The 24,346-nt window shown below is 42.1% G+C and overlaps 1 protein-coding gene across 1 annotated transcript; it reads right to left on the reverse strand.

The window, feature by feature from the left end:
- Positions 1-1,207: 1,207 nt before the first annotated feature.
- LOC133996322 (protein MTSS 1-like) lies at positions 1,208-24,007 on the reverse strand. Its single transcript, XM_062435870.1, has 13 exons — positions 23,928-24,007; positions 22,181-22,272; positions 20,862-20,936; positions 19,876-19,887; positions 12,251-12,408; positions 11,506-11,613; positions 9,552-9,649; positions 8,717-8,939; positions 7,594-7,662; positions 5,259-5,525; positions 3,758-3,925; positions 2,840-2,996; positions 1,208-1,863 (listed from the first exon to the last, which is right to left on the reverse strand). The coding sequence occupies exons 1-13, from the start codon at positions 23,975-23,977 to the stop codon at positions 1,208-1,210; spliced, it is 2,133 nt and encodes a 710-aa protein (XP_062291854.1). The 5' UTR covers positions 23,978-24,007.
- Positions 24,008-24,346: the final 339 nt, after the last annotated feature.

Genomic DNA, 24,346 nt, shown 5'->3' on the forward strand with positions numbered 1-24,346 from the left:
GTATTAATAACTGTAACAACAAAAACTCCTTTTTAGTTGTGAAGGGTTTACACAGCACTCTTCAATATGCTACCCTAAATATACAAATACTCTTTCAGTTTGCGTCGAAGCTAGATTTTTCTTCCAGGCTTCCCTTTTTATTCTCTATCAAAAGCCCTAACTATAATTTTACAAAGAAGGAAGAAAGAAAAAATCCAGCATAATTTCAATTAAATATAGAATATTTAAGTTAAATTCAGCACACAGGCTTTTGGCACCTTTTATATTGGAAATGGGAAACTACGTGGATGTAAAAGGAGCGTATGACAAACACAAACGTTCAAACACATCAAAATATAAATATGTACATACAAATAATGCTTTGATCTTTTGAAAATACTCCTTCCACTCCATTGTTAACTCTTTCCAACATTTGTTACCTGCATCGTCTCATTGCTTTTTCTTCCCAATACTACACACATTAACGTTAAAGTTTGTTTCCTTTACACCATTTCTGCTACAAGAATGATCTTGTTACAGCTCGCTCTTCTTTTTTTCTCTCACATACTGAAGTTGCCCTGAGGAAATGATCGTGAATCAGCGTCCGTGTTCCCAGTGCTAACTTCTAATGGGAACAACTAGAACTATTGAAGTGCACAATACTGGTTATGACAGTTTTCAACTTGCAAGAGGTTGCAGGGATTTTTAGGCTTTTAAAAAGGAGAAGTGCTCAAGTTAGTTTCCCTAACAAGGAAATGTGAGAAAATTCTTGGCCTTAACAAGTCAATTTTCCAACCAATACTGGACAAAGAGTATATATTCTTTCATGATGAATTCGTCACAAGGAGTCTGGTGGATTTTCAGACTATGTAAGTAAGTACAGGCTGAGATACTTTGAACACAGTGAGCTACATAATCATCCACAGCTAGATTAGTTTGTACTTGGTAATTCACAAATGCAAAATGACCATGTTTATTAAATCAGATCATCAAATTTGGCATTTCTGTGTTGAACTCACTGAAATATCCTTTTTGTGTGGACATTTCAAAACTGATCCTTGATCAGAGTCTCTGGGCAACTTCCTCCTTTGCTTGGCATTCAGCCTATTGTCATACTTTTCATTCGCAGGTATTTAGCAGTGGCCATTTGGTGTCCTTTATAGGAGATTAATTACTGAACTTCAGTCAGGGACGCAGAACGCCGCAGGTCAAACCAACCTTTCCCGTCTCAGTGAATAATTGGTGCCGATCGGTCGTTGGTCATCGCCCTCTTGAGCCTGACGCCTCGTCGGATCGCCACGAGAAAGTCTTCCACCTCGCCATATTCTGTCTCCTCCAGAAGCTCTGGGAGAGGCCGGCGCTCAAACTCTGACACCCGACCACCGGGCTGCGGTGGTGGGGTGGGAGGATCGGACCCCTCGGCCTGGTGCTGGCTCTCCCAGAGACTGGACTTGGATGACAGCGGCCCGCTGCTGCCTGGTGACAAAGGGGTGGTTGCGGGGCTCAGTGGGGTTCGTGGCGTGTTGCCATCTTCTGACGCCGCCCTGCTGGGGAAACCAGGATGATCAGGCACTGTGGGGGTCTTGACCGGGATCATTGGGGGCTTGATGGGGATGGGGCCCAAATTAAGGCCTCCAGATGGGCGCCGCAGATTGGGTTTGGAGGACGGTGTCCGTCTAATGGTGGCGGTTCCAGGGGTGATAATGGCAGAGGGGTTGGAGGGCAGGCCGGCGGTGGAGGCTGGGCGTTTGGACTGGAACATGCGGCGGTACGACTGACTGATGTCGCTATTCCGGGGGATGGTGCAGGATTTATCGAAGTCTGATGACTGCTGATGCTCGCCCTCCTGATCCACTCCCACAGTGTAGTAATCACAGTCTGATACTGTAAGGAGACAACAGTTACATCATGCTGTTGAGTAATCTGACATTCAGTTAAATTGCAGATTGTTTTCAGTGGATTTGAGGCATACGGTCATGGATGGGTATCACCTCAGTACTAAAGATTCATTGGAAGACTTTTGTAGATTTTTAGTTTGGTTGAATTTTTCCTAATTAGATATTTCATGATATAAATAATTTGGCTAATTTCACATATTATTTTTGCCTGACATTCAGGTATCATATTGGCACCAGTAGTTAAGTGATCCGGTCCTCTGAAATGAGGCCAACACGGAAGTAACTTAAAACTGCATTCTATCAAAAGGCCACCAGGGGGCGACCGTTTTGGTGTCAAAAGGACTTCCGTCTCTATACAAGTCAATGGAGAATTCACCAACTTCTCACTTGATTTCTAACCTCAGTAAACGTTTTCAAAATGTGTTTATGGTCTCAATCGCTAGTTTAAAGCCTTCTTCAATGCAGTATGATGTTCATTTGGGACATTTTGGCCTCCCTGATTTTATATTTGACGATAAAGCAGGGTATGCATTAGGGCGTGGCTACGTCGTGATTGACAGGTTGATTGGTTCACAGGTTCAGGATGGCGCCTCATGCTCCTCCTGATGCCCATATAAGTAGAATCCCTGTTTTTATTTTTCCCAGCATGCACCTGAAATTTTCAAGATGGCGCTGCTCAGATCCGAAACTATTGGCTTCCGAGCAGCAGTCCACAAACCAATGGGTGACGTCACGGATGTTACGTCCATTTCTTATATACAGTCTATGGTGATACCTCTTCTAATGAGTTTAGTTCAAATATTTGGACTGACCCCTGATTCAGCAAATGCATTCCCATCATATATCCAATTTCACTGACAAAGGGAAAAGCCAGTGTAAAACTTCTTCTGTTTTGATGGCAGTATGACTTGTTTGTGTGTGTGTGTGTGTGTGTGTGTGTGTGTGTGTGTGTGTGTGTGTACCTTGTGAAGGGATGGTGTCCTCTGAGCAGCAGGGTGTGTTGGTCTGGCTGCTGTAGCCGCTGGAGCCCTGCAGCGAGTCTCTGCTGGAGCCGTGGATGTCCAGCTGGAGGCCTCGGGCCAGGGCTCGGGCCAGCTCCTCATGGGCGTCCCTGTCCTCCTGTTCGAGTCAAAAACACAAAAACACACACACATGTATTATTAGTTTGATTTGTTTGCCTGTGATTTGGCATTTGACAGCACTGAGATGCCTGAATGTCAATCCACAGTCCGTTTTGATCCTGATTAATAACCCAAAGCTCAAATCTAAAAGCTGCCACTAAACCATGTGAATCTTAATGGGTCCATGTGAACCTATACTGAGCATGTATTTAACCCTCCTGTTGTCCTCGAGTCAAGTAAGGAAGGGAGGAAGGATGGAAAGGAGGAAGAAGGAAGGAAAGGAGGGAGGAAGGAAAGGAAGGAAGGAAGGAAGGAAGGTCGGAGGAAAGAAGAAAGGACGGAAAGGAGGGAGGGAGGAAAGGACATAAGGAAGGGAGGAAGGAAAGGAAGGAAGGACGGACGGAGGAAAGAAGGAAGGAGGGAGGGAGGGAGTAAGGAAAGAAGGACAGAGGAAATAAGGAAGGGACGAGGAAAGAAAGAGAGAAGGAGGGAGGGAGGAGGGAAGACCCTTTCTTCCCTCCTCCCTGGCCAGAGGGAGGAAAGAGAGAGTGAAAGGGGGAAGGAAAGGAAGGAAGGACGGAGGAAAGAAGGAAGGAAGGAAATGAGGGAGGAAGGAAGGAAGAAAGGGGGATGGAGGAAGGAAAGAAGGACAGACGGAAGGAAGGAAGGAAGGAAGGAAAGAAGGAACAATCAAAACAGACGGGGTCAATTTGACCCGGGAGGACGACACGAGGGGTTAAAAACAAAACACCATCTGACCTTATGTGATGTGACGGAGTGGCTTCCTTTGACTCCGTGCAGCTCCTCCCCTGGTGTAGTGACATCGATGCCGTGGTGGCTGCTGGGATCTGTAGTCTCTCTCCTGTCCTTGTTCCTCTTCAGGGTGTTGACCATCGGCTGGTCATACGGGCCCGGTTTGGCCCAGTCCTGCACAGGAAGACATGTGCAAACCACCGTAAACTTAATCTGTTTTTAGGGTTTTTTTAAATTATGGGCAGTTTGAGCTGCTGTAACTTTTGACTTTAGATGTTATAGACTAAATGATTCATCGCTTTAATTGATCGAATAAGACAAGATTAGGAACGGACAAGTGTGTTAAATTTCAAAACATCCAGCTGTGACGCTTTAATAAATCATCACAGGTTACCATGTTCGATCTTTGGCTTTCATACAATCTGTATTATTCTATTTATAACATATAAATAAGCTTATAATACCACATTGAAGCTGTGGCTATTAAATAGTTTGGTGTTCTATTGTGTCAATTATGCTAAAAATACCAAACTGTAAAGGTTTTTGTTGAATAAGTGAACCAATGTATTGTTATAGACGAGACATCAGTCAATACTTGGTTAGGAAAAGCACTTTAAATTGGAGGTGCAATTGAATTATGACTGTAAATTAAGGAGTAGTTTGATATTTTGGGGAATAAGTTTATTAGTTTTCTTGCCAAGAGTTAGGTGAGAAGTTGGATACTACAACTGATAGCCAATAACTTGGGAATTTAGCATAGCATAAAGGTTAGAAATGGGTAAACAGTTAGCTTGGCTCTGTCCAAGGGTTACAAAATCTAAAACCCAGTAATTAACACGTTACATTTGTTAGTTTAATCCTGACAAAAACCTTGACATAGAAACAAGAAGTTGGGGTTTAACAGGGAGGTTAATGTGCTTGAGTCTCCACTGATGTTTCACAACCTCACAATGACGCCAAGACCTAAATAAAACTAGAACAATTTAATATTTCTGTTTTTGTATGGCGTAAACACACAAGATATGTTATTATTAGTAGTATTTGAGGTTGTAGTAGGTGGATGTTTTCAGGTGTTTCTCTCTGCTTTCAGCCTTTTATGTTAATCTAACTGTAATCCCATGTTGGATCTAGCATTTATCTTAATGACTTTATTTATCTTTCCATCTAGCTGCTGGCAAGAAAGTGAATTAGTGTATTTCTCTGAATGTGAAACTACTCGTTTTGAGTGTTATTATAGTAGAGAGTTGAATGAGGAAGGCTTTCAGTGAAAGGGTTTATAGTGTAGTTAGAGTTGTTTTAAGGTCTGTTTGTATGTTATGAAGCTGAAAGACTGATGAGGAAATGAGATGAAAGAAAAACAGTGAAATCACGACATTGATCCTGTTTTCTTTCAGGTTAGATACAGAAAAGCAAAGACTGAGGATGAATATGAGAAAAGTTATTGTAAAAATGGAGAGCATTAAAAGAAGAGACGGGGGAGGACATGGAGGGAGAGTGAGGATCAAACCTTCCAGGACGGGATTCTGGACGACGGGACCGTTCCAAGCCCCGAGGAGCAGAGTGGCGGGAAGTCTGCCGACAGGCCGGAGCCTGAACGAGACCACGGCCACATGGGAGAAACAGACGAATAGGAGGGCGAGGAGATGGGAGAGGTGGTGGTGGAGGAGGAGGAGGAGGAGTAGGTGAAGTATGGAGGGTGGAGGTGGGTGTCCTGGGCCTGCAGTACCGCGCCGTGCAGGCAGAGGGCAGCGTGATGGTCGAAACCATTTGACAACTTGAAGGTGAGTGGATGAGGGAGAGGCAGAGAAATCAAAAATTAATGACGACAGGATGTAAAAAACATAACAAACAGGAATAAAAGGTGCAACATGGAGCACTTTTCTTCACTAGTCTTAAGGTTGGTTATTTAAAAACTGGGCTTATTTCCAATCTGATGCTGTTCAGAGATTAGTTTCTGTGTATCCTTTCACTTTAAACCTTGTGGAGTTTAATGACCAACTCCTCCCACCCTGGACATAAACTTTGTGAAACTCCTCCTGAGAGAAGCTCAAGACCTAAACTTCACCCTATATCTGAAGCTGGCCTTATCAACAAGACTCTAACCCTCCCATAGACTCTACATGGTACATTGAGACACATTGAATATACTGTTTATACTATCTATTGTGTAGGAATAGATGTTATTATCTCTTAGTTGCACACATGAGTGGGTTCAGCAGTGAATCCCAGTTAGGGCTGGGCAATTAATCGAAAAATAATGGAAACCGACATTTAGAAACTCTAATCGACTTAATCTTGCTCATGTCAAATAACCTTTGTGTCGTCCTCCCGGGTCAAATTGACCCCGTCTGTTTTGACTGTTCCTTCTTTCCTTCCTTCCTTCCGTCTGTCCTTCCTTCCTTCCTCCCTCCTTCTCTTTCTTTCCTTCCTCCATCCCCCTTTCTTCCTTCCTTCTGTCCTCCTTCTCTCTTTCTTTCCTTCCTCTCGCTTTCCTTCCTCCATCCCCCTTTCTTCCTTCCTTCTGTCCTTCCTCCCTTCCTTCTTCCCTTTCTTTCATCCCCCCTACTTTCCCCCCTTCCCCTGTCCTTCTTTCCTTCCTTCCTTCCTCCCTCCTTTCCTTCCGTCTTCGTTCCTCCATCCTTTCCTTCCTTCTTCCTCATTTCTTTCCTTCTTCCTCCTTCCTCCCTCCTTTCCTTCCTTCCTTCCTCCCTCCCTTCCTTCTTCCTTCCTTAAATATCACAAAATATTGTGTGAGGGCAACAAAAGAAACTGAAAATACATAATTGTTCATCAAGGGAGGAGATAATCGTAATCCCAGTGTCCTTTCTCTTAATCCACAGCTACTGTCTCCCCATTTCTGCGATCCTTCAGAGGTCTTTGCCTGCTTACTGGTGGACGTTCCCTCTCACTCCCATCTCCCAGAGAAGCTTTGATGTTGACCGGTTGAAGTAGACTATAGAGAGTTCGTAGTGGCTCTGAACTGTCTACAGTCTACTTCAACCAGTCGTACCTTTACTGTGAAATGTGCTATGAACATTTGCACATTCCAACTCAATAAATGCACATTACATTATCCCCAATTTAAACTCACAGCTCAGTTTAGAACATATTTTACATATTTTAAATTGTAGGTTTCTGCTTTATATTATTTAAGATTAGTGGTTTTGTGGTACTTGTATTTTCTTTTAGTTAGATTTTCATGCACTACAACTTATTTGCAAACCTATTTTTGTAATAAACCTGATTTTAATTTCCTTCTTATCAAACCAAAGTTCTGTTTTCATTAAGTATTATTCATTAAAACACATTCTGTTTCATTGAGATCTAATTTAAATGCATTTATAACCTCATAAAACATTTACAAAGCTGATTTTAAAAAGTATTTTAAGTCCTTTGCATTATTTACATCCATATTTAGTAGATCACAGTTTTCTTCTTAGCTGCCTTTGTTGTTGCTTTGCCGCATTTTTAGGGGCTTTACATCCACCTGTAGATCAGCAGGACTCTATTTATTGTATCTCACTACTAGACGAGAAAGAGTCACATGACAAATCTGTTATTGAATATTTTATATTCCAACATGTTTTTCTGTTGTTAACGAAAAACAATGTAGAAAACATTAAAGTAGCATCACTGTCGACAGATTATATGGACTAATATTTAATCTGAAACCTCAGCTGGTGTCGATGTTTAAAAAACTCCATGTTGCACCTTTAAACACAAAATGACAAAAACAGACCAGAGCTGACCCAAAAACCTAACAGAGGTGTGTGTGTGTGTGTGTGTGTGTGTGTGTGTGTGTGTGTGTGTGTGTGTTCGTTCATGCGTGTGCTGATGTTCACCTGTTGTGGCTCATGGTGTGAAGGTGAGGAAGAGGAGGAGGAAGAAGAGGAAGGCCCGTCATTGACAGACTGAGAGGGTAGAGGAGACACACACGACTGCAGCGGAGCCATGCAGAGCGCACACACACACACACACACACACACACACACACACACACACACACACACACACACACACACACACACAGTCAGCCGTTTTGCAGGAAGCAGGAAAACAGAGAGAAAGAAAGAGACAGAAAACACAGACAGAAGAAAAGCAGAAAGCGAGTTACGACCACACAGGTTAATAAAGCACATCTTCATCTCATAGTTCAGAGCAGCGCAGTGATCGCCAAGCAGAGGAGGAAGCAGCTAAAAAGCAAAGATTTACAAACAGGAAGCAGCTACTGCAGCACAGAGAGGAAGAAGCAGGTTCAGCAGATGAAATGAGAAGCTTAAATTAAGCAGCGAGAACCAGACAGGATACAATAAATGGAGCTTATGGATGTTAAATAAAGAGATTCCCTATAAAGCCTGAACCATCAAATAATTGCCAGAAAATTAAAATTCTTTGAAACTATAGTTGATTGGACCTTCTGACAAGTAATTAAACAAGATTAATTAAATAACACTTTGCATCTATGAGTTTTGTTTTGTATCATATTTGATACACTGAGAATTTTTATTTTATTTTTCATAGCAACACATGAAAACATATTGAATACAACTTTTTTAAGGTCCTGCATAAAGCTCATAACACCTTTTAACCCTCCTGTTGTCCTCGAGTCAAGGAAGGAAGGGAGGAAGAAGGAAGGAAGGGAGTAAGGAGGAAGGGAGGGAGAAAAAGAGGAAGGAAGTAAGGAGAGAAGGAAGGAAGGAAGGAAGTGAGGAAAGAAGGGAGGAAGGAAAGGAGGAAAGAAGGAAGGAAGGAAGTGAGGAAAGAATGAAAGGAGGAAGGAAGGACAGGAGGAAGGAAGGACAGGAGGAAGGTAGGGAGGAAGGAAGGAAGGAAAAGAGTAAGAAGGGAGGAAAGAAGGAACAGTCAAAACAGACAGGGTCACTTTGACCCGGGAGGACAACAGGAAGGATAAAGTAAGTCAACCACTAACTTAATAAGCGGTTCTGTGTCAAACACTCTGCGTACCTGCGAGGTTTCTGGAGGCATGGGTGACGGTGATTTGGACTGAAATGCATCCTGGGAGATGAAGCCGGAGTCGTGGGAGGAGACGGAGGAGAGGCGGGCCGGCGTCTGCTGAGGCATCGCCGAGGACGACGAAGAGGAGGCTCGGTAACGGAAGTGAGAGGTGGGAGAGTGACAGTGAGAGCCGCTGGAGCGAGAGTCACTGCTGTTCACGCTGTTCAGGCTGCTGTAGGACGGAGAGAGGAAGAGGAGGAGGAGGAGGAGGAGGAGGAAGAAGATATTAGAGAAAAGATCCTTCTTCCTTTACTATGAAACATGCAACAAACAGGCGGGGAGTTCTGGTCCTCTGAAATGATGCCAACACGGAAGTAACTTAAAACTGCATTCTATCAAAAGGCCACCAGGGGGCGACCGTTTTGGTGTCAAAAGGACTTCCGTCTCTATACAAGTCAATGGAGAATTCACCAACTTCTCACTTGATTTCTAACCTCAGTAAACGTTTTCAAAATGTGTTTATGGTCTCAATCGCTAGTTTAAAGCCTTCTTCAATGCAGTATGATGTTCATTTGGGACATTTTGGCCTCCCTGATTTTATATGAATGAAATTGAATAAGAAGATAAAACTTAGATAGTGACAATAACATTAAAATAACAAACAAAACATCCAAACAAATAAATAAAAAATAGAATAAAAATGTTATGAAACTTCTATCAGAAATATTTGTTAACCTAATCAGTAATTTACACTTGTTCTATTTAAAGCTGCAGTTCCACTTTGAGCCACAGGGAGGCAGCAGAGCGACAGAGTCAGTGCCTTGCTGTGACCATGGTAACCAACCTGCACATGCTAGACTTCCTGGATACGGTGGTGCTTGGCGACGAGGGCGGGGTTTGGTAGGACCAGGTGCACTCGGAGCCTTTCAGGTCCACGATCACCTGCAGAGAGAAAAGAAAAGAAAAGGAGGAGTCAGCGATTTCTGAGAGTTCTATCAGCCTCAGATTACAGCAGGGAATGATTCACTGCTGCTGTATCTCAGGGTCTTTTTAACATGTTTGGGTTAACAGTTAATTTAACGTTAATTATCACCTTTGATCATGAATTCAGGCAAAACAAAGAGGCTGTGATTACGCAAGCAGCTGAAATGAGGACTTTATAAATCCAGAGGCAGCTGCAGGAAGCTGGTGTTGAGAGGAGCCAGTTATCGTGCATCATGTAATTAAGATGCTTCCCTTTTTATAGATATCCTAAACATCTTATTTTTCTCTCTCTTTCCTTCCTTCCTCCATCCCCCTTTCTTCCTTCCTTCCTTCCTTCTTTCCTCCTTCCCTCCTTCTCTTTCTGTCATCCCCCTACCTTCCCCTGTCCTTATTTCCTTCCTTCCTTCTTCCTTCCTCCCTCCCTTCCGTTTTCATTCCTCCCTCCTTTCCTTCCTTCTTCCTCCCTCCTTTCCTCCCTTCCTTCCTCCCTCCCTTCCTCCCTCCTTTCCTTCCTTCTCCCTCCCTTCCTCATTTCTTTCCTTCTTCCTCCCTCCTTTCTTCCTTCCTCCCTCCCTTCCTTCCTCCTTTCCTTCCTTCTTCCTCCCTTCCATCCTTCCTTCCCTCCTTCCTTCTTCCCTCCTTTCCTTCCTTCTTCCTCCCTTCCTTCCTTGACTCGAGGACAACTGCTGTTTCTCCAAAAAACTCGTCAATTTGTCAATGATTTTTTAGTATCAGTTGTCAGATGTCCCAGTGTCTTTGAAGAGCAGTGCTCCCTCTCTCTCTTTCACAGTATACTGAAATATCTGCAAGCAACAGGCTGCACAAAAAGGTAGCAGTGAATATGTTAAAATGTAGGATAAGTTCTTAAAAAAAGGCAGTAATGTAAAAGTGATTTGTTGATAACAACAAAAACATGATTTTTGTGCATGAACTAACATTTAAATGCCAAACAGCTGCCATAGAAAAACCTTTAGTAGCCAATTAAGTGTCCAATTACTTTTAAACCTTTGCAATCTGTCATGTTAAACTCCCCGGTACTTTCTATACTACTCAAACTAAAGCTGAGACTTAAAGGTAATATCCACTATTTTCATGTTCAGGTCGCTTCTTTGTAGCTGTAGGTAAATTTGGACTAGAAACACAAACAGTAGACAAATATGATAGTACCTCTTTAAGGTATTGACCAAAATAAATCGTCACCAAGTAGTATTGAAACGTCTCCCATCAAACTATACCTGCATCGATCCTTTCTGCACCCAGAGCTAGAAAATATGACTATTTGTACGGACTTGCTCACAGCCAATCAACACAAGCATTCTGTGATTTAATGCAACATATGGTTTAAACTCATTTATTTATGATACATTATGTTTGTAGTTGATACAAATTTGACTAATTTTAGCAACAGCAACAAGCTACGACACTGCTAACCAGGAAGTACTTGTTTGTGGAAATTGGGACTTTATTGTCAATCATGTAAATGTAAGGAAGTAAATAGTTCCGTACACTGGTGAATTAATTGTTTTACAGTAAAAATAAACCTATTTCCCCCATATGAGGACATTATTTATTTAAAAAACTACTTCCTGTTCAATGACAATGCTTAGTTTTTGTACTTATCAGGTCCTACTGATCCTAAATATCTAGGAGAAATTAACAAGAAGCTGTGCAGAGGGTCGGAGTCATCACTCACAAATCAAGCTGTTTTTTTATCCGCTGTGCAGAGACGCTATGACTCACTAGTTTATTACATATATTAAATGTGGCTGAAGCAGAAACCTGAATAATAGTATCAGTATAATACGTAGTCGTACCTGCTCGCTGGAGGCCGGCAGCTTGTGTGGATCCATCGTTAAAGTCTTCAGGTCGTCGGTCAGAGTCTGCAGGTGAGTGATCTCCCCCAACATGGACATCTCCTCCTCCTAATGCACACACACACACACACACACACACACACACACACACACACACACACACACACACAGACACAGACACAGTTATGAACGTGTAATGCCAACGGAAAAATAAGAAGTTCCTTCCATCCATACTTCCTTCCTTCCTTCCTTCCTTCCATCCTTCCTTCCATCCATCCTTCCTTCCTTCCTGTTTTCCTCCCTCCTCCCTCCATCCTTACCCTTCCTTCCTTCCTTCCTTCCTTTCTTCTCTCCTTCCTTCCTTCCTGTTTTCCTCCCTCCTTCCTTCCTTCCTTACTTCCTTCTTTCCTTCCTTCCATACTTCTTTCTTTCCTTCCTTCCATACTTCTTTCCTTCCATCCTTCCTTCCTTCATCCCTTCCTTCTCTCCTTACTTTCTTCCTGTTTTCCTCCCTCCTTCCTTCCTTCCTTCCATACTTCTTTCTTTCCTTCCTTCCTTCTCTCCTTCCTTCCTTCCTGTTTTCCTCCTTCCTTCCTTCCTTCCTTCCTTCCTTCCTTCCTTCCTTCTCTCCTTACTTCCTTCCTGTTTTCCTCCCTCCTTCCTTCCTTCCTCCTTCCCTTGACCTGAGGACAACAGTAGGGGTTATAAACATCTTGCTGTGTATCATTATATATAACATACTGACCACGACGGGCCGCAGCATGGAGACGAAGCAGCAGAAGCGACTCCTCTCCTCCACCAAGGCTTTCCTCACCGCCTGCTTCTCCGTCTCCTCCAGCAGCAGATACTTATCGTTGACGTCCTGCATGGCGCTGTCCAGCTGTGGTTGGATGTCTCCGCGGCCTGGAGAGACACACACACACACACACACACACACACACACACACACACACACACACACACACACACACACACACACACACACACACAGTTATGAGACTATAAGATAAAAACTAAGAACGTGTAATGCCATTAACCTTTGTGTCGTCCTCCCGGGTCAAATTGACCCCGTCTTTTTTGACTGTTCCTTCTTTCCGTCTGTCCTTCCTTCCTACCTCCTTCTTTCCTTCCCTCCTTCCTTCCTCCCTCCCTCCCTTCTTCTCTCTTTCTCTCCTCCCCCTACCTTCCTCCCTTCCTTCTTTCCTCTTTCCTTCCTTCCTCCCTTCCTCTTTTCATTTCTTCCTCCCCCCCTCCCTCCTTCCTTCTTTCCTACCTCCCTCCCTCCGACCTTCCTTCCTTCCGTCCTCTGTCCTTCCTCCCTTCCTTCTTTCCTTTCCTTCCTTCCCTCCTTCCTTCCTCCTTTCCTTCCTTCTTCCTTCCTCCCTTCCTTCCTCCCTCATTTACTTCCTTCTTCCTCCCTTCCTCTCTCCTTTCCTTCCTTCTTCCTCTGTCTTCCTTCCTCCCTTTCCTTCAGTCCTGCAGTTTCTTATACAACAAACATAAATGAATGCTCACAAAATATACTTTTAAAAGTGTTTTAGAAGAAAAGCATTAAAAGAGAACAAAACAGGGACTAGAATCACACAAAAAAAGTCATAAAATATCCAGTATAAAGTGAGAAAAGTAAGAAAATAATATATAAGAGCTTCAGGAAGGGTTAGAAGTTAAAATAAAATGCTGAAACGGCCACAAAAGGATTAAACATCAGTTATTTGTTATCTTCTCTGTCAAAGACGTAATGTTTTTAAAAGGTGATAATAATCCAGGTTCAGTGTATCCGGTCTGCAGGTGACGGTCTTTAAGGTTTCAGGGAGCAACAGACAGATTATTAAGCAGCAGTGAAAACATGTAATCACGTCAGTTTCACTAAACAGAACTTCACTGACGAAGATGAATGTCCTCAAACTGCACGATGCATCGCTCCACAGCCTCAAAACAATAGTTAGGAGCCTCCAACGAGCCATTAAAGCACATTAAAGAATTAACAGAGTTCCTCCCTGCAGCAAACAGCCACATATTAATAGAGCCGTTATTATCTGAAGACCTCTGAACACTAAATACTCACATATAGCTGCTGTTTTATTTTAAACCCTCATTGAGGCATAAATATTATTGTATATCCCTCCTGTCGTCCTCCCGGGTCAAATTGACCCCGTCTGTTTTGACTGTTCTTTCTTTCCTTCCTTCCGTCTGTCCTTCGTCCCTTCCCTCTTTCTCTCTTTCTTTCCTTCCTCTCTCTTTCCACCCTCCATCCCCCTTTCTTCCTTCCTTCCTTTCCTTCCTCCCTCCCTCCTTCTCTTTCTTTCCTTCCCCTAACTTCCTCCTTTCCTTCTTTCCTCTGTCCTTCTTTCCTTCCTTCCTGCCTCCCTTCCTCTTTTCCTTTCTCCCTCCCTCCTACCTTCCTTCCTTCCTTCCTTCCTTCCTTCCTTCCTCCCTCCCTCCCTTCCTTCCTTCCTTGACTCGAGGACAACAGGAGGGTTAAAGGTTTAAGTTGTTTTTCTGTACTGATCAGAAGTCCTTTGTGTGTTTTTAAGGGATCTACTTTTTCCCTCTTTTTAAAAAAAATCATTTGGTAATCTCATCTTCTGAACTTCAGCACAGACGTAAACATGTAATTAAAGTTCTTGATTCCTCCAGTGAGCAGTGAGATGTGAGATGTGAGATGTGAGATGTGAGACGAGGGTCTCTGCGGTCGGCTGATAGACGGAGCAACGAGCCGCCGGCTGAACTTTTCCAGAGACTCCGGTGATAAAAAGAGGAAAAAGAAAAGAGAGGCGGCTCAGGGTTGCTTCCAGGGGAACGGGGGGGGGGGGGGGGGGGGGGGGGGGGGGGGGGGGGTAATTCCTGGTTTCCCACAGAATTCAAGCAACATGATGCCAGATCAGATCAGATTCTCTGTTTGTCTGCTTCTCCTTTATTTCACCTCTTCTTTTTCTTTTTTATAGAATCTTGTTTTTCTCAGTTTTTCTTCGGGGTTTTCTAGTTCTACTTTATTTCCTCCCTCCCTCCTACCTTCCTTCTTTCCTCCCTCCCTCCTACCTTCCTTCCTTCTTTCCTCCCTTCTTTCCTCCCTCCTGTCCTTCCTTCCTTCTTTCCCCCTTCCTTCCTTCTTTACTCCTTTCCTCCCTTCCTTCCTCCTTCCTTCCTTCCCTCCTTCCTTTCCTTCCTTCTTTCCTCCCTTCCTTCCTCCTTCCTTCCTTCCCTCCTTCCTTCCTTTCCTTCCTTCTTCCTTTTTTTCCTCCCTTTCCCTCCCTCCCTCCCTTCCTCTTTTTTCCATCTCTCTCTCTCTCCATCTTATCACAGAGGCATGCAAAGATCATTTCAGATCAGATCAGATTCTCTGTTTGTCTGCTTCTCCTTTACTTCACCTCTTCTTTTTCTTTTTTCTAGAATCTTGTTTTTCTTCGGGGTTTCTAGTTCTACTTTATTTCCTCCCTCCCTCCTACCTTCCTTCCTTCTTTCCTCCGTCCTGTCCTTCCTTCCTTCTTTGCCCCGTCCGTCCTTCTTTCCTCCTTTCCTTTCCTCCCTTCCTTCCCTCCTTCCTTCCTTTCCTTCCTTCTTCCTTCCTTTCCTCCCTTCTCCCTCCCTCCCTCCCTCTTTTTTCCATCTCTCTCTCTCTCTCTCTCTCTCCATCTTATCACAGAGGCATGCAAAGATCATTTCAGATCAGCTCAGATTCTCTGCTTGTGTCTGCTTCTCCTTTATTTCACCTCTTCTTTTTCTTTTTTTTATAGAATCTTGTTTTTCTCAGTCTTTCTTCTGGGTTTCTAGTCCTACTTTATTTCCTCTGTCCTCTTTTTTCCATCTCTCTCTCCCTCCATCTTATCACAGAGGCATGCAAAGATTTCTACAGGGACAAAAGTATGAGGACAATCTTGGACTTGGTGATAAACTTCCAGTGAAAATAATTCTTAATGCTGTAATACTACAATAACAAACAGTACAATTTACTACGAAGTGATATTATATTATAGATGATAATGTGGCAGCAGTTTGGTGAAGCCTCGTTCTTGTTTCAACGTTATTTTCTCTTTAATATTTAAGATTTGATGAGTTAAGTTTGCTCTGTTGCTTTTGAAATGTTCAGATTTACTTCAGACACTTGTGCTTTTTGTTTCTCTTTATTGTGTGTTTAGGTTCATTTAGTTTGTTTTGATTTATTCGTAAACAGCTTTTTATGACTATATTCACATTTTCTTGCTGTGTAATTGTTCATGTATGCATTACTGCTTTACTTTCAATGAGATGTAACACTTAAAAGATCAATCTGGAGAATTTTCCATTTTTTTTCTTCTCATGATTGGATCCAAACCAACAATGAACTGCTCTACTGTATTGTGTGTTGTGCGTGTATCCAAAGTCTGATGTATCTTATTTCTCTGTTGTTGTCCAAAAACTGTTGAAATGCTAAATGCACTGTACTTATAGAGCACTTTTCTAGTCTTTTTGACCACTCAAAGTGCTTTTACATTACATGTCACATTCACCCATCACACACATTCAGCCAACCTGCTCATCAGAGGGAAGCTAACATTCACACAACATTGGCACAGCTATCGGAAGTAATTTGGGGTTAAGTATCTTGCCCAAAGACACATCGACATGCGGACTGGAGGAGCCGGGAATCAAACCACCGATCTTTCTGATTGGTGGACGACCCGCTCTCCCTCCTGAGCCACAGCTGTTTCACCACAAAAACACATCAGTGAGTCACATGCACTGGGTCACATGTTCCTTCATTGTAAAGAGTTTGGTCATGTTAGTTTGTTTAGAAACAGACATTTTCAGTCTCTGGAGAGTAGTTCTGTGTAAAGCCGATATCACAGTTTGGCTCATTGACGTTTTTAATAGTTTGTTTTTGTCCTTTTTGGGGATATAATATATGCACTAGGGGAGGGAATCAGCAGAGGCTCCACGATATGATATTATCACGATACTTGTGTCACGATACGATATTATTGCGATTTTAAATGTATTGCAATATATTGCAATTCATGACCTTTTTTCACCTGCAAATTATGTCCCCAAAGGAAACCTTCCTGTTGCAGGCTGACTGTCACCTCTGCTGACCAGAAAACAAACTAGAGCCCTCTAGTGGACGGAGAAAGCAACTGAAAACTTAAATTTTCATTTTAAATGTATACAGTAAAAGATCAATACTTGTCGTTTGTGTATCGATACGATACTGCCACGCAGAATATCACGATACTATGCTGTATCGATCTTTTCCCCCACCCTTAACATGAACTGGGTCACATGTTCCTTCATTATAAAGAGTTTGGTGATGTTAGTTTGTTTAGAAACGGAAACAAAGACTAATAACAGCATCACATTTTCAGTCTCTGGAGAGTAGTTCTGTGTAAACCAGTTTGTGTGGCTGGTTTACAATTGAATTTACAATTTGTCGAAAGATTCAGAATATAATCAGACTTTAAAGGGTTTCTACTAGGGATGTCCGATATTATCGGCCGATATTTACATAAAAATGTAATATCGGGAAGTATCGGTATCAGGTTTTTATAAGCGATGTTTGTTCTGTAGGCTTCAGCATTTCCGAGCCTGCATGAACGCAGCATAGGACGTTTACCGGCGCTTGATGACGTAAAACAACAACACGCTAGACTTGTGGGTCTCTAACCGTAGCTAATCGTGGCTAACAAGTTCATAGCGTCCACTGCCATGAACACGAACACACAAACAGAAGGTTTACCTCCTCGTCATTTTCTCTGTTATGCTTTCGGCGAGTCGCCTCTGTGACGTCAGCGTCAGAGTCCGGTGGGTCCTATCTGGGTCCTACTCTGCAGAGTCCGGTGGGTCCTATCTGGGTCCTATCTGGGGTCCAATCTGTGTCCTACTCTGCAGAGTCCGGTGGGTCCTATCTGGGGTCCTATCTGGGTCCTATCTGTGTCCTACTCTGCAGAGTCTGGTGGGTCCTATCTGGGTCCTACTCAGCTGGAGACACAACAGCTGAGAGGACCGAGTGAGAGGACGTTCCTATAAAAGGTCCCGCCTCCAGAAACGGGGCTTATGTCTGTGGTTTGGAACTATTTCCAAGTGTCTCCTACGGATAGTACATTTGTAATTTGCAATATGGATGTGTTTACATGTGGAAAGCCATGTTGCATTTATGTTTGCATCCAGTGGGGCATCACAATACAATCAGGCTTAATGTTAATTCAAACAGTAGGAGATATGTTATGTTGTTACCTAATAGTTCTGGTGTAAAAAGCCTGCAAATATCGGTATCGGGTGATATCGGTATCGGAAATTAAGAGTTGGACAATATCAGAAAATCGGATATCGGCAGAAAAGTCAATATCGAGCATCTCTAGTTTCTACACGTTAAACCTTCAGATCAGCATCAATCTTCACCAACGCTCTCGTGGCACATTGTAGTGTTCAGTCGTCCGCATACTTCTATCTTTCTTTCTCACTCTCATTACAATCATTCATACTCATTTACATTTTTCCCTTCATTTCACTCCCCCGCTCTCTCTCTTCCTCTCTGATTACATTCATTTCATTTCAACACAACTCTTTAAAACTCGTTCTCTCTCTCTCTGTTTTTCTTCTTCTTCTCCTCCTCGTGACATTCATACCACAGCGGAGGGAGTTTCCTCTGGTGCAGTAATTACAGACTGCGAGGGCGACTCAGCCACATCTGAGGTCGCTCTCGGGTCAATCCCGGGTCCTGTTTGTTTTGTCTTAGAGGCTCAAATTCAAAAGCTGGAAGCTTTCAGAGTCCTTTGTCAGCAGGAACAACAACGAGCTCATGTGTCCAGCTCAGTCTCACACCAGAGAGTTTACGATATGACACAATGCAGTTTTTAGTAGTCTGTCATGTATATTAATCATTTCAATTCAACTGTGTAACATAAGATAATGCACATATATATATTTACTTTCACTTTAAGCTGTGCAATAACAATATCATTTCACTCAATACCAAATATTACTCTACTGTAAATAATGTCATGATTATTTTATTGTATATCTTTTACTGTTTTTTGTACTTATTATTTATTTTTTCTTATTGCTGCTCTTCTATTATATTTTATTGTCCACTTTGCTGCTGTAATAATGCAATTTTCCCAATTGTGGGGTTATTAATTATATTGGAAAGGACAATAAAATCTATCTATCTATCTCTTTATCTCTCTATCTATCTATCTCTATCCATCCATCCATCCATCCATCTAAAGGAATATCCTATCTTACAATACCAGCCAATCCACTAAACAATGTTGTTAGTGTCACGTTTTGCCTCGTCTAGGTATCAAAAGTACATTGATATAAACTCAACTCAATCCAAACAAATCCATCTAGTAAAAGTAGCAATAAGGACCGGGAGATGTGACGCAGTTCAGATGTATGAGTCTATTCAGGATTGGGTCAAAACCTCGTGCATGGCTGGACTTTGTATGAAACGTCAGAGGTTTTAATTTGAAATGGATACAGGAAGTGGTATCATTAGGCCGACCAAATAAATGGTGTAACTTCATCACTCAGTCACAGATTTTAGTGGCTGGCTCTTCTTAATAATTTGAGGGTTATTTCTGGTTCTTTGCAGCTCAGAGAGACGAGAGAACAAACCTCTGGAGCCGTCAGTCAGTCAGTCTAAATGTGTGAAGGACCATTGTGAGAAGTTTCAGGCTGGTTGACTCATTATTCTGTGTTGTGCTGTTATGATGCTGTATAGATGAAATGATGAGCTCATTCATTGATTCTCTCTCTCTCTCTCTCTCTCTCTCTCTCTCTCTCTCTCTCTCTCTCTCTCTCTCTCTCTCTCTCTCTCTTTCTCTCTTTCTCTCTCCCTCTCTCCCTCCCTCTCTAACCCAGCCGGTCGAGGCAGATGGTTTCCCACCTAGAGTCCGGTTCTGCCTGAGGGTTTCTTCCCGTTAAAGGAGAGTTTTAGTTTGTTTCTTGCTGATGTCGCCAAATGTTGCTCATAGGAGGGAAACGTTGTGTCTCTGTAAATTAAATTAAAGAGTAAAGTCCAGACCTGCTCTATGTGAAGAGAAGTGAATTGAATAACTGTTAATTATTATAAAATTTGAGAGTTTTGTATTGTTGGTCGGACAAAACAACTTGTCAATTCTCAGGCTTCGTGAATTTGTGATGGGCATTTTCCAAAATTAGTCAAGAAAAAGAAAATAATCAGAATATTAATTTATAAGGAAATTAAAACAATTTGCTGCAGCCTTTCTGTTATTTTCTTCTATTTCTATTTATGTCATTTTTCTGTATCTGCTGATGTGATTTTGTTTTTTTGTTTTTTTACAATAAACATAAAACATAACCTGAGAATGAATCGATGTGTTATAGAAGAAGAAACAGGAAGTAAATATAGAAATAAGAGGTTAAACTTACCGAATACATCAGCTGAGCAGAGCAGAGCAGTGATTGGACACCAAAGAGAAGAGAGAAAGAAAACATGATGTTAACTTTTAAATCCTCAAATATCTTTATGATGCTTCATCCTGTAAACACCAGCAGTGATTTAATCATAACATAAACTGTTTTACTACATAAGACTCATACAAACATATTCACATTATTAAGGCCGCACTCACACTAGGGCTGAAGCACGGATGTCCCCCCTCCCCCGCTGGCCCGCACTCACATTACCTCAAACCCAAGTGTACTCAAGCACGGTTACCTCCGACACATTTACTCTCATAAAACCTGCACAGGTGTGTGTTGGCGTGCTGTGCGCCGGTAAAACACAACACAGCCGATCAATTAACACAACGCACTGATTAAAAAGTGCAAGCTTCTTTTTCTGATTCAACTCTTTACGCCAGTAAAAGTAAGACTTTCGTAAAACTAACGAATGTCATTAGTTTATATGATGCAGATTTGTAAAATATGACTTTTATGAGGGTCACAGAGTCACAGATAATAAACTTAGCATTTCATAATTGTAGCAGCGGTGCAGCAGATGTAATGAAGTCCACGCAGCACGCTGGATGCTAACTAATATTAAGCCTTTAGCCTTTTCATTATAATGTCCATGGACATTCTTTTGCCTTAATAATGATCAAATAATACACTAAAAATGGTTGGATTTCCCGGGATTCCCTGGAAAATTGGCTTCTTTTCCCGGGATTTAAAACGTCTTATTTTCGGGAAAAATATGAATCCCTAGTGTTCATGCGTGACCAAGTGTACCGAGCCTAAGCACACCTCTTCCAACCGCACCGTACCAGGGAAGTGTACCGTACTCAGGCACGGTACACTTGCCTCACACTAGACTAATAATCCGGATTTTAGGGGGCAAACGTGCTAGGGCCTAGTGTGAGTACGCACTTAAGGTCTAAATGTGAAGCAGCAGAGACTTCTTCATCATCACAAACCTTTCTTTGCTTTCTTCTGCAGCTTCAGAGTGTCTGAAGATCTTTTCTTGATCTCCTGACGAGCTTTCTTGTACTCTGTAGAGAGAAATAAAGAAATAAAAAAATAAATAAAGTAATATACAGTATAAGGGTGTAGTGGTATACCAGTACTGTTTATAACTTGTTAATAAAACACATAGAAGATAATATCATGTAAATAACGCAGCGCTTCTACCAATAAACTGAGTCGACTTTACTTCTGAAGACTCCTCTAACTTTTTTTTTTCTGCCACAGACGAGCGAACACGAGTTTCTCAGCAGGAACCGAATGATGAAGAATTACTGGAGTCGATGATGACGAGCAGCTCAGAAAGACAGTCCAAAAAAATACTGTCAGAATGAATCAGGTCTGCTGCTCCGGAGACAGGAAGTGATCATGTGACTGAAGTGTCCTTCCTTCCTCCCTCCTTCTATCTTTCTTTCTTTCCTTCCTCTCTCTTTCCTCCCTTCCTTCTTTCCTTCCTCCATCCCCTTTTCTTCCCTCCTTCCTTCTTTCCTTCCCTCCTTCCTTCCTTTCCTTCCTCACTCCGTCCTTCTCTCTTTCTTTCCTCCCCCCTACCTTCCCCCTTCCTTCTTTCCTCTGTCCTTCTTTCCTTCCTCCATCCCCTTTTCTTCCCTCCTTCTTTCTTTCTTTCCTTCCCTCTTTCCTTCCTTCCTTTCCTCCCTCTCTCCTACCTTCCTTCTTTCCTCCGTCCTTCCTCCTTTCCTTTCCTCCTTCCTTCCTCCCTCCTTTTCTTCCTTCCTTCCTTCACTCCTTCTTTCCTTCCCTCCTTCCTTCCTTCCTTTCCTTCTTCCTTTCCTCCCTCCATCCTTCTCTCTTTCTTTCCTCCCCCCTCCCTCCCTCCTTCCTTCTTTCGTCCCTCTCTCCTACCTTCCTTCTTTCCTCCGTCCTTCCTTGACTCGAGGACAACAGGAGGGTTAAACTAATCTTTTATTTTGTCCATTTTTTACACAATTTCTCTTTTCTCTCTTATTTTACTTATTTATTTACTTTATTTGTTTATCATTCTTATTTTCTCTTGCATGCATTAGTCTCAATTTGTGTCTTTTAATGTGTTATTTGTTTTTGTATTCCTTTTCTTTATGTTCAACTAACTGTAAAGCTTGTATTAACACATTTTGATTGATTGAACATCCCTCGACACACCTGAAGATATATATTCACACAGTCAATGATATAAATACACACAGATATTGTATTTAATGTGTTGTATGTATTGTGTTCATGTGTGTTTGTGCTTCACAGTAACAGATATTTGTGTGTTTGTGTGTTTTTGTACCTTTGGCGTGATCTTTGTCCAGAGTGTTGGCGACTCTCTTCCACTCCTCCATCTGCTCCTGTAGAGGGCTGATCAGACAGTCCAGAAACACCCTGGAAACACACACACACACACACACACACACACATGCACACGCACACGCACACACACACACACACAGAGTTAGAGCTGTAGGCACTATGTCATTTTAACTGCGCCACTGCTGCAGATCATAATTACTACAACCACTAGATGGCGTCTTTCACTCAAATGTAACTAATATTAAATTTTTAAGCGTCTGATTTTTTGCTACTAATGGAAATACTTTAAAAAATGTCATATAAATATTTCTAGACCATGTCGTCTTTGATGTTTTCTATCATAGTTTGGATGCTATGATCATTAAATGGTGTTAAAAAGTCTTAAAATTGTGTTGAATCCTGTAGAAACTCTCTTAACCTTAAAGGACGGGTTCATAATTAGTCTTTTAATAGTTTAGTTTATTTTAGTTTGGTCATTAAACTCAAATACACATCTATAAATTAAGCAGTCAGTATGAACAGAAACCTGCATGTTGTCTTGTTTATAGGAAAAATGTCATTATTTTACGTTGCAGCTTATACTTGGAACAATCTGCAAAAGGCCTTAAAATAAATAGATTATTTACCACTACAGCAGCTGTTCTGTTTATATCTCAGACATTGTTTTAATCTCACTCCTTCACTGTAATCTTATCTTATATTTTAATGGTCTTTTAAGGTAAACGTATTAATTTACCACTGATGTGATGATGCCGATAGATTAGAAATGTTGTTTAATCTGGAGGAGATGTTGCCAGCAGAGCCTCTTACTACCTGATATTTATCAGACTTTGTCGTTATCAGGCTGATTTTGTGCAGTGATCTATGATTGGACGAGGAGAACAGAAGTGTGTGTGTGTGTGTGTGTGTGTGTGTGTGTGTGTGTGTTTAACATCATCCAGCTACTGTATGTCTCTGTTTACTGACTCAACCGAAGGTCTCATCATCTCATTTCTTTCTGTATGACTCTCTCCTTCCTCGAGTCAAGGGAGGAAGGGAGGGAGGAAAGGAGGGAGGGAGGAAAGGAAGGAAAGAAGGAAGGAAGGAAAGAAGGAAGGAAAGAAAGAAAGAAAGAAAGAAAGAAGGAGGGAGGAAGGAAAGACAAAAGGAAGGAAGAAAGGGGGATGGAGGGAGGAAAGAAGGAAGGGAGGAAAGAGAGAGGAAGGAAAGAGATAGAAGGAAGGAAGGAAGGAAGGAAGGAAGGAAGGAAGGGAGGAAAGAAGGAACAGTCAAAACAGACGGGGTCAATTTGACCCGGGAGGACGACACAACGGTTAATGGACTTGAGCAGAGAGAAGGAGGAAGAAGAAGGAGAAGAGGAGGAAGGCAGGTGAATGAGGAAGAAGAGAATGAGGTTTTCAGACTCTTGGAAAGAATAGAAGAGGAGAAAAGAAGGAAGCTGGTAAAAGGAAGGAGGCGAAGGAGAGGATGGAAAACAGTGATCCAATAAATCACTTAATAAAAATCAGGATAATTACATTTATCTATAATTATGAAGTCAGACTCAAAGAAGAGAGGAGAGGGAAAGATGGAGGATGGAAAGCTGGAGGAGGAGGAGGAACAGGTTGCCATGGAGAGCTGGGAGGAGATGCTACACCTGTTCCTCACACACACACACACACACACACACACACACACACACACACACACACACACACACACACACACACATACACAGATCTACTCACATGGAGAACTGGCGGAGTTTGGCCTCGATGCTGCGGTGCCTCATGCACATCCTGGTGAGAGCCGAGCCGATGTCTCTGGTTCCTCCTGAAACACACAGAGAGAGAAGAAGAGACGATCTGTTAGTCAAGTTTCAACATGAACTGAATCTGCTCTGAAAGCTTCACGATACTGACAAGATTCAATACGATGTGCAGAAACAAAACATGGAAAAACAGCAGGTGAGGTTAAAATATAGTACAAGTTTCTAGGTAAAAGCTTTAAATGCTAAATGCAGAATTCTTCTCCTTGATCTACTAAATAAAAACGATCATCAAGAGAAAAGCCAACAGTTCACAGTTCAGTACAAACACAGCCTCTCTCTAAAGGATAAATACAACTCATCGTCTCTTCAGAGTAAGAAGGCACACAGGTAAGTAGA

The sequence above is a fragment of the Scomber scombrus genome, chromosome 16, assembly GCF_963691925.1.
Source record: "Scomber scombrus chromosome 16, fScoSco1.1, whole genome shotgun sequence".
Classification (NCBI taxonomy): domain Eukaryota; kingdom Metazoa; phylum Chordata; class Actinopteri; order Scombriformes; family Scombridae; genus Scomber; species Scomber scombrus.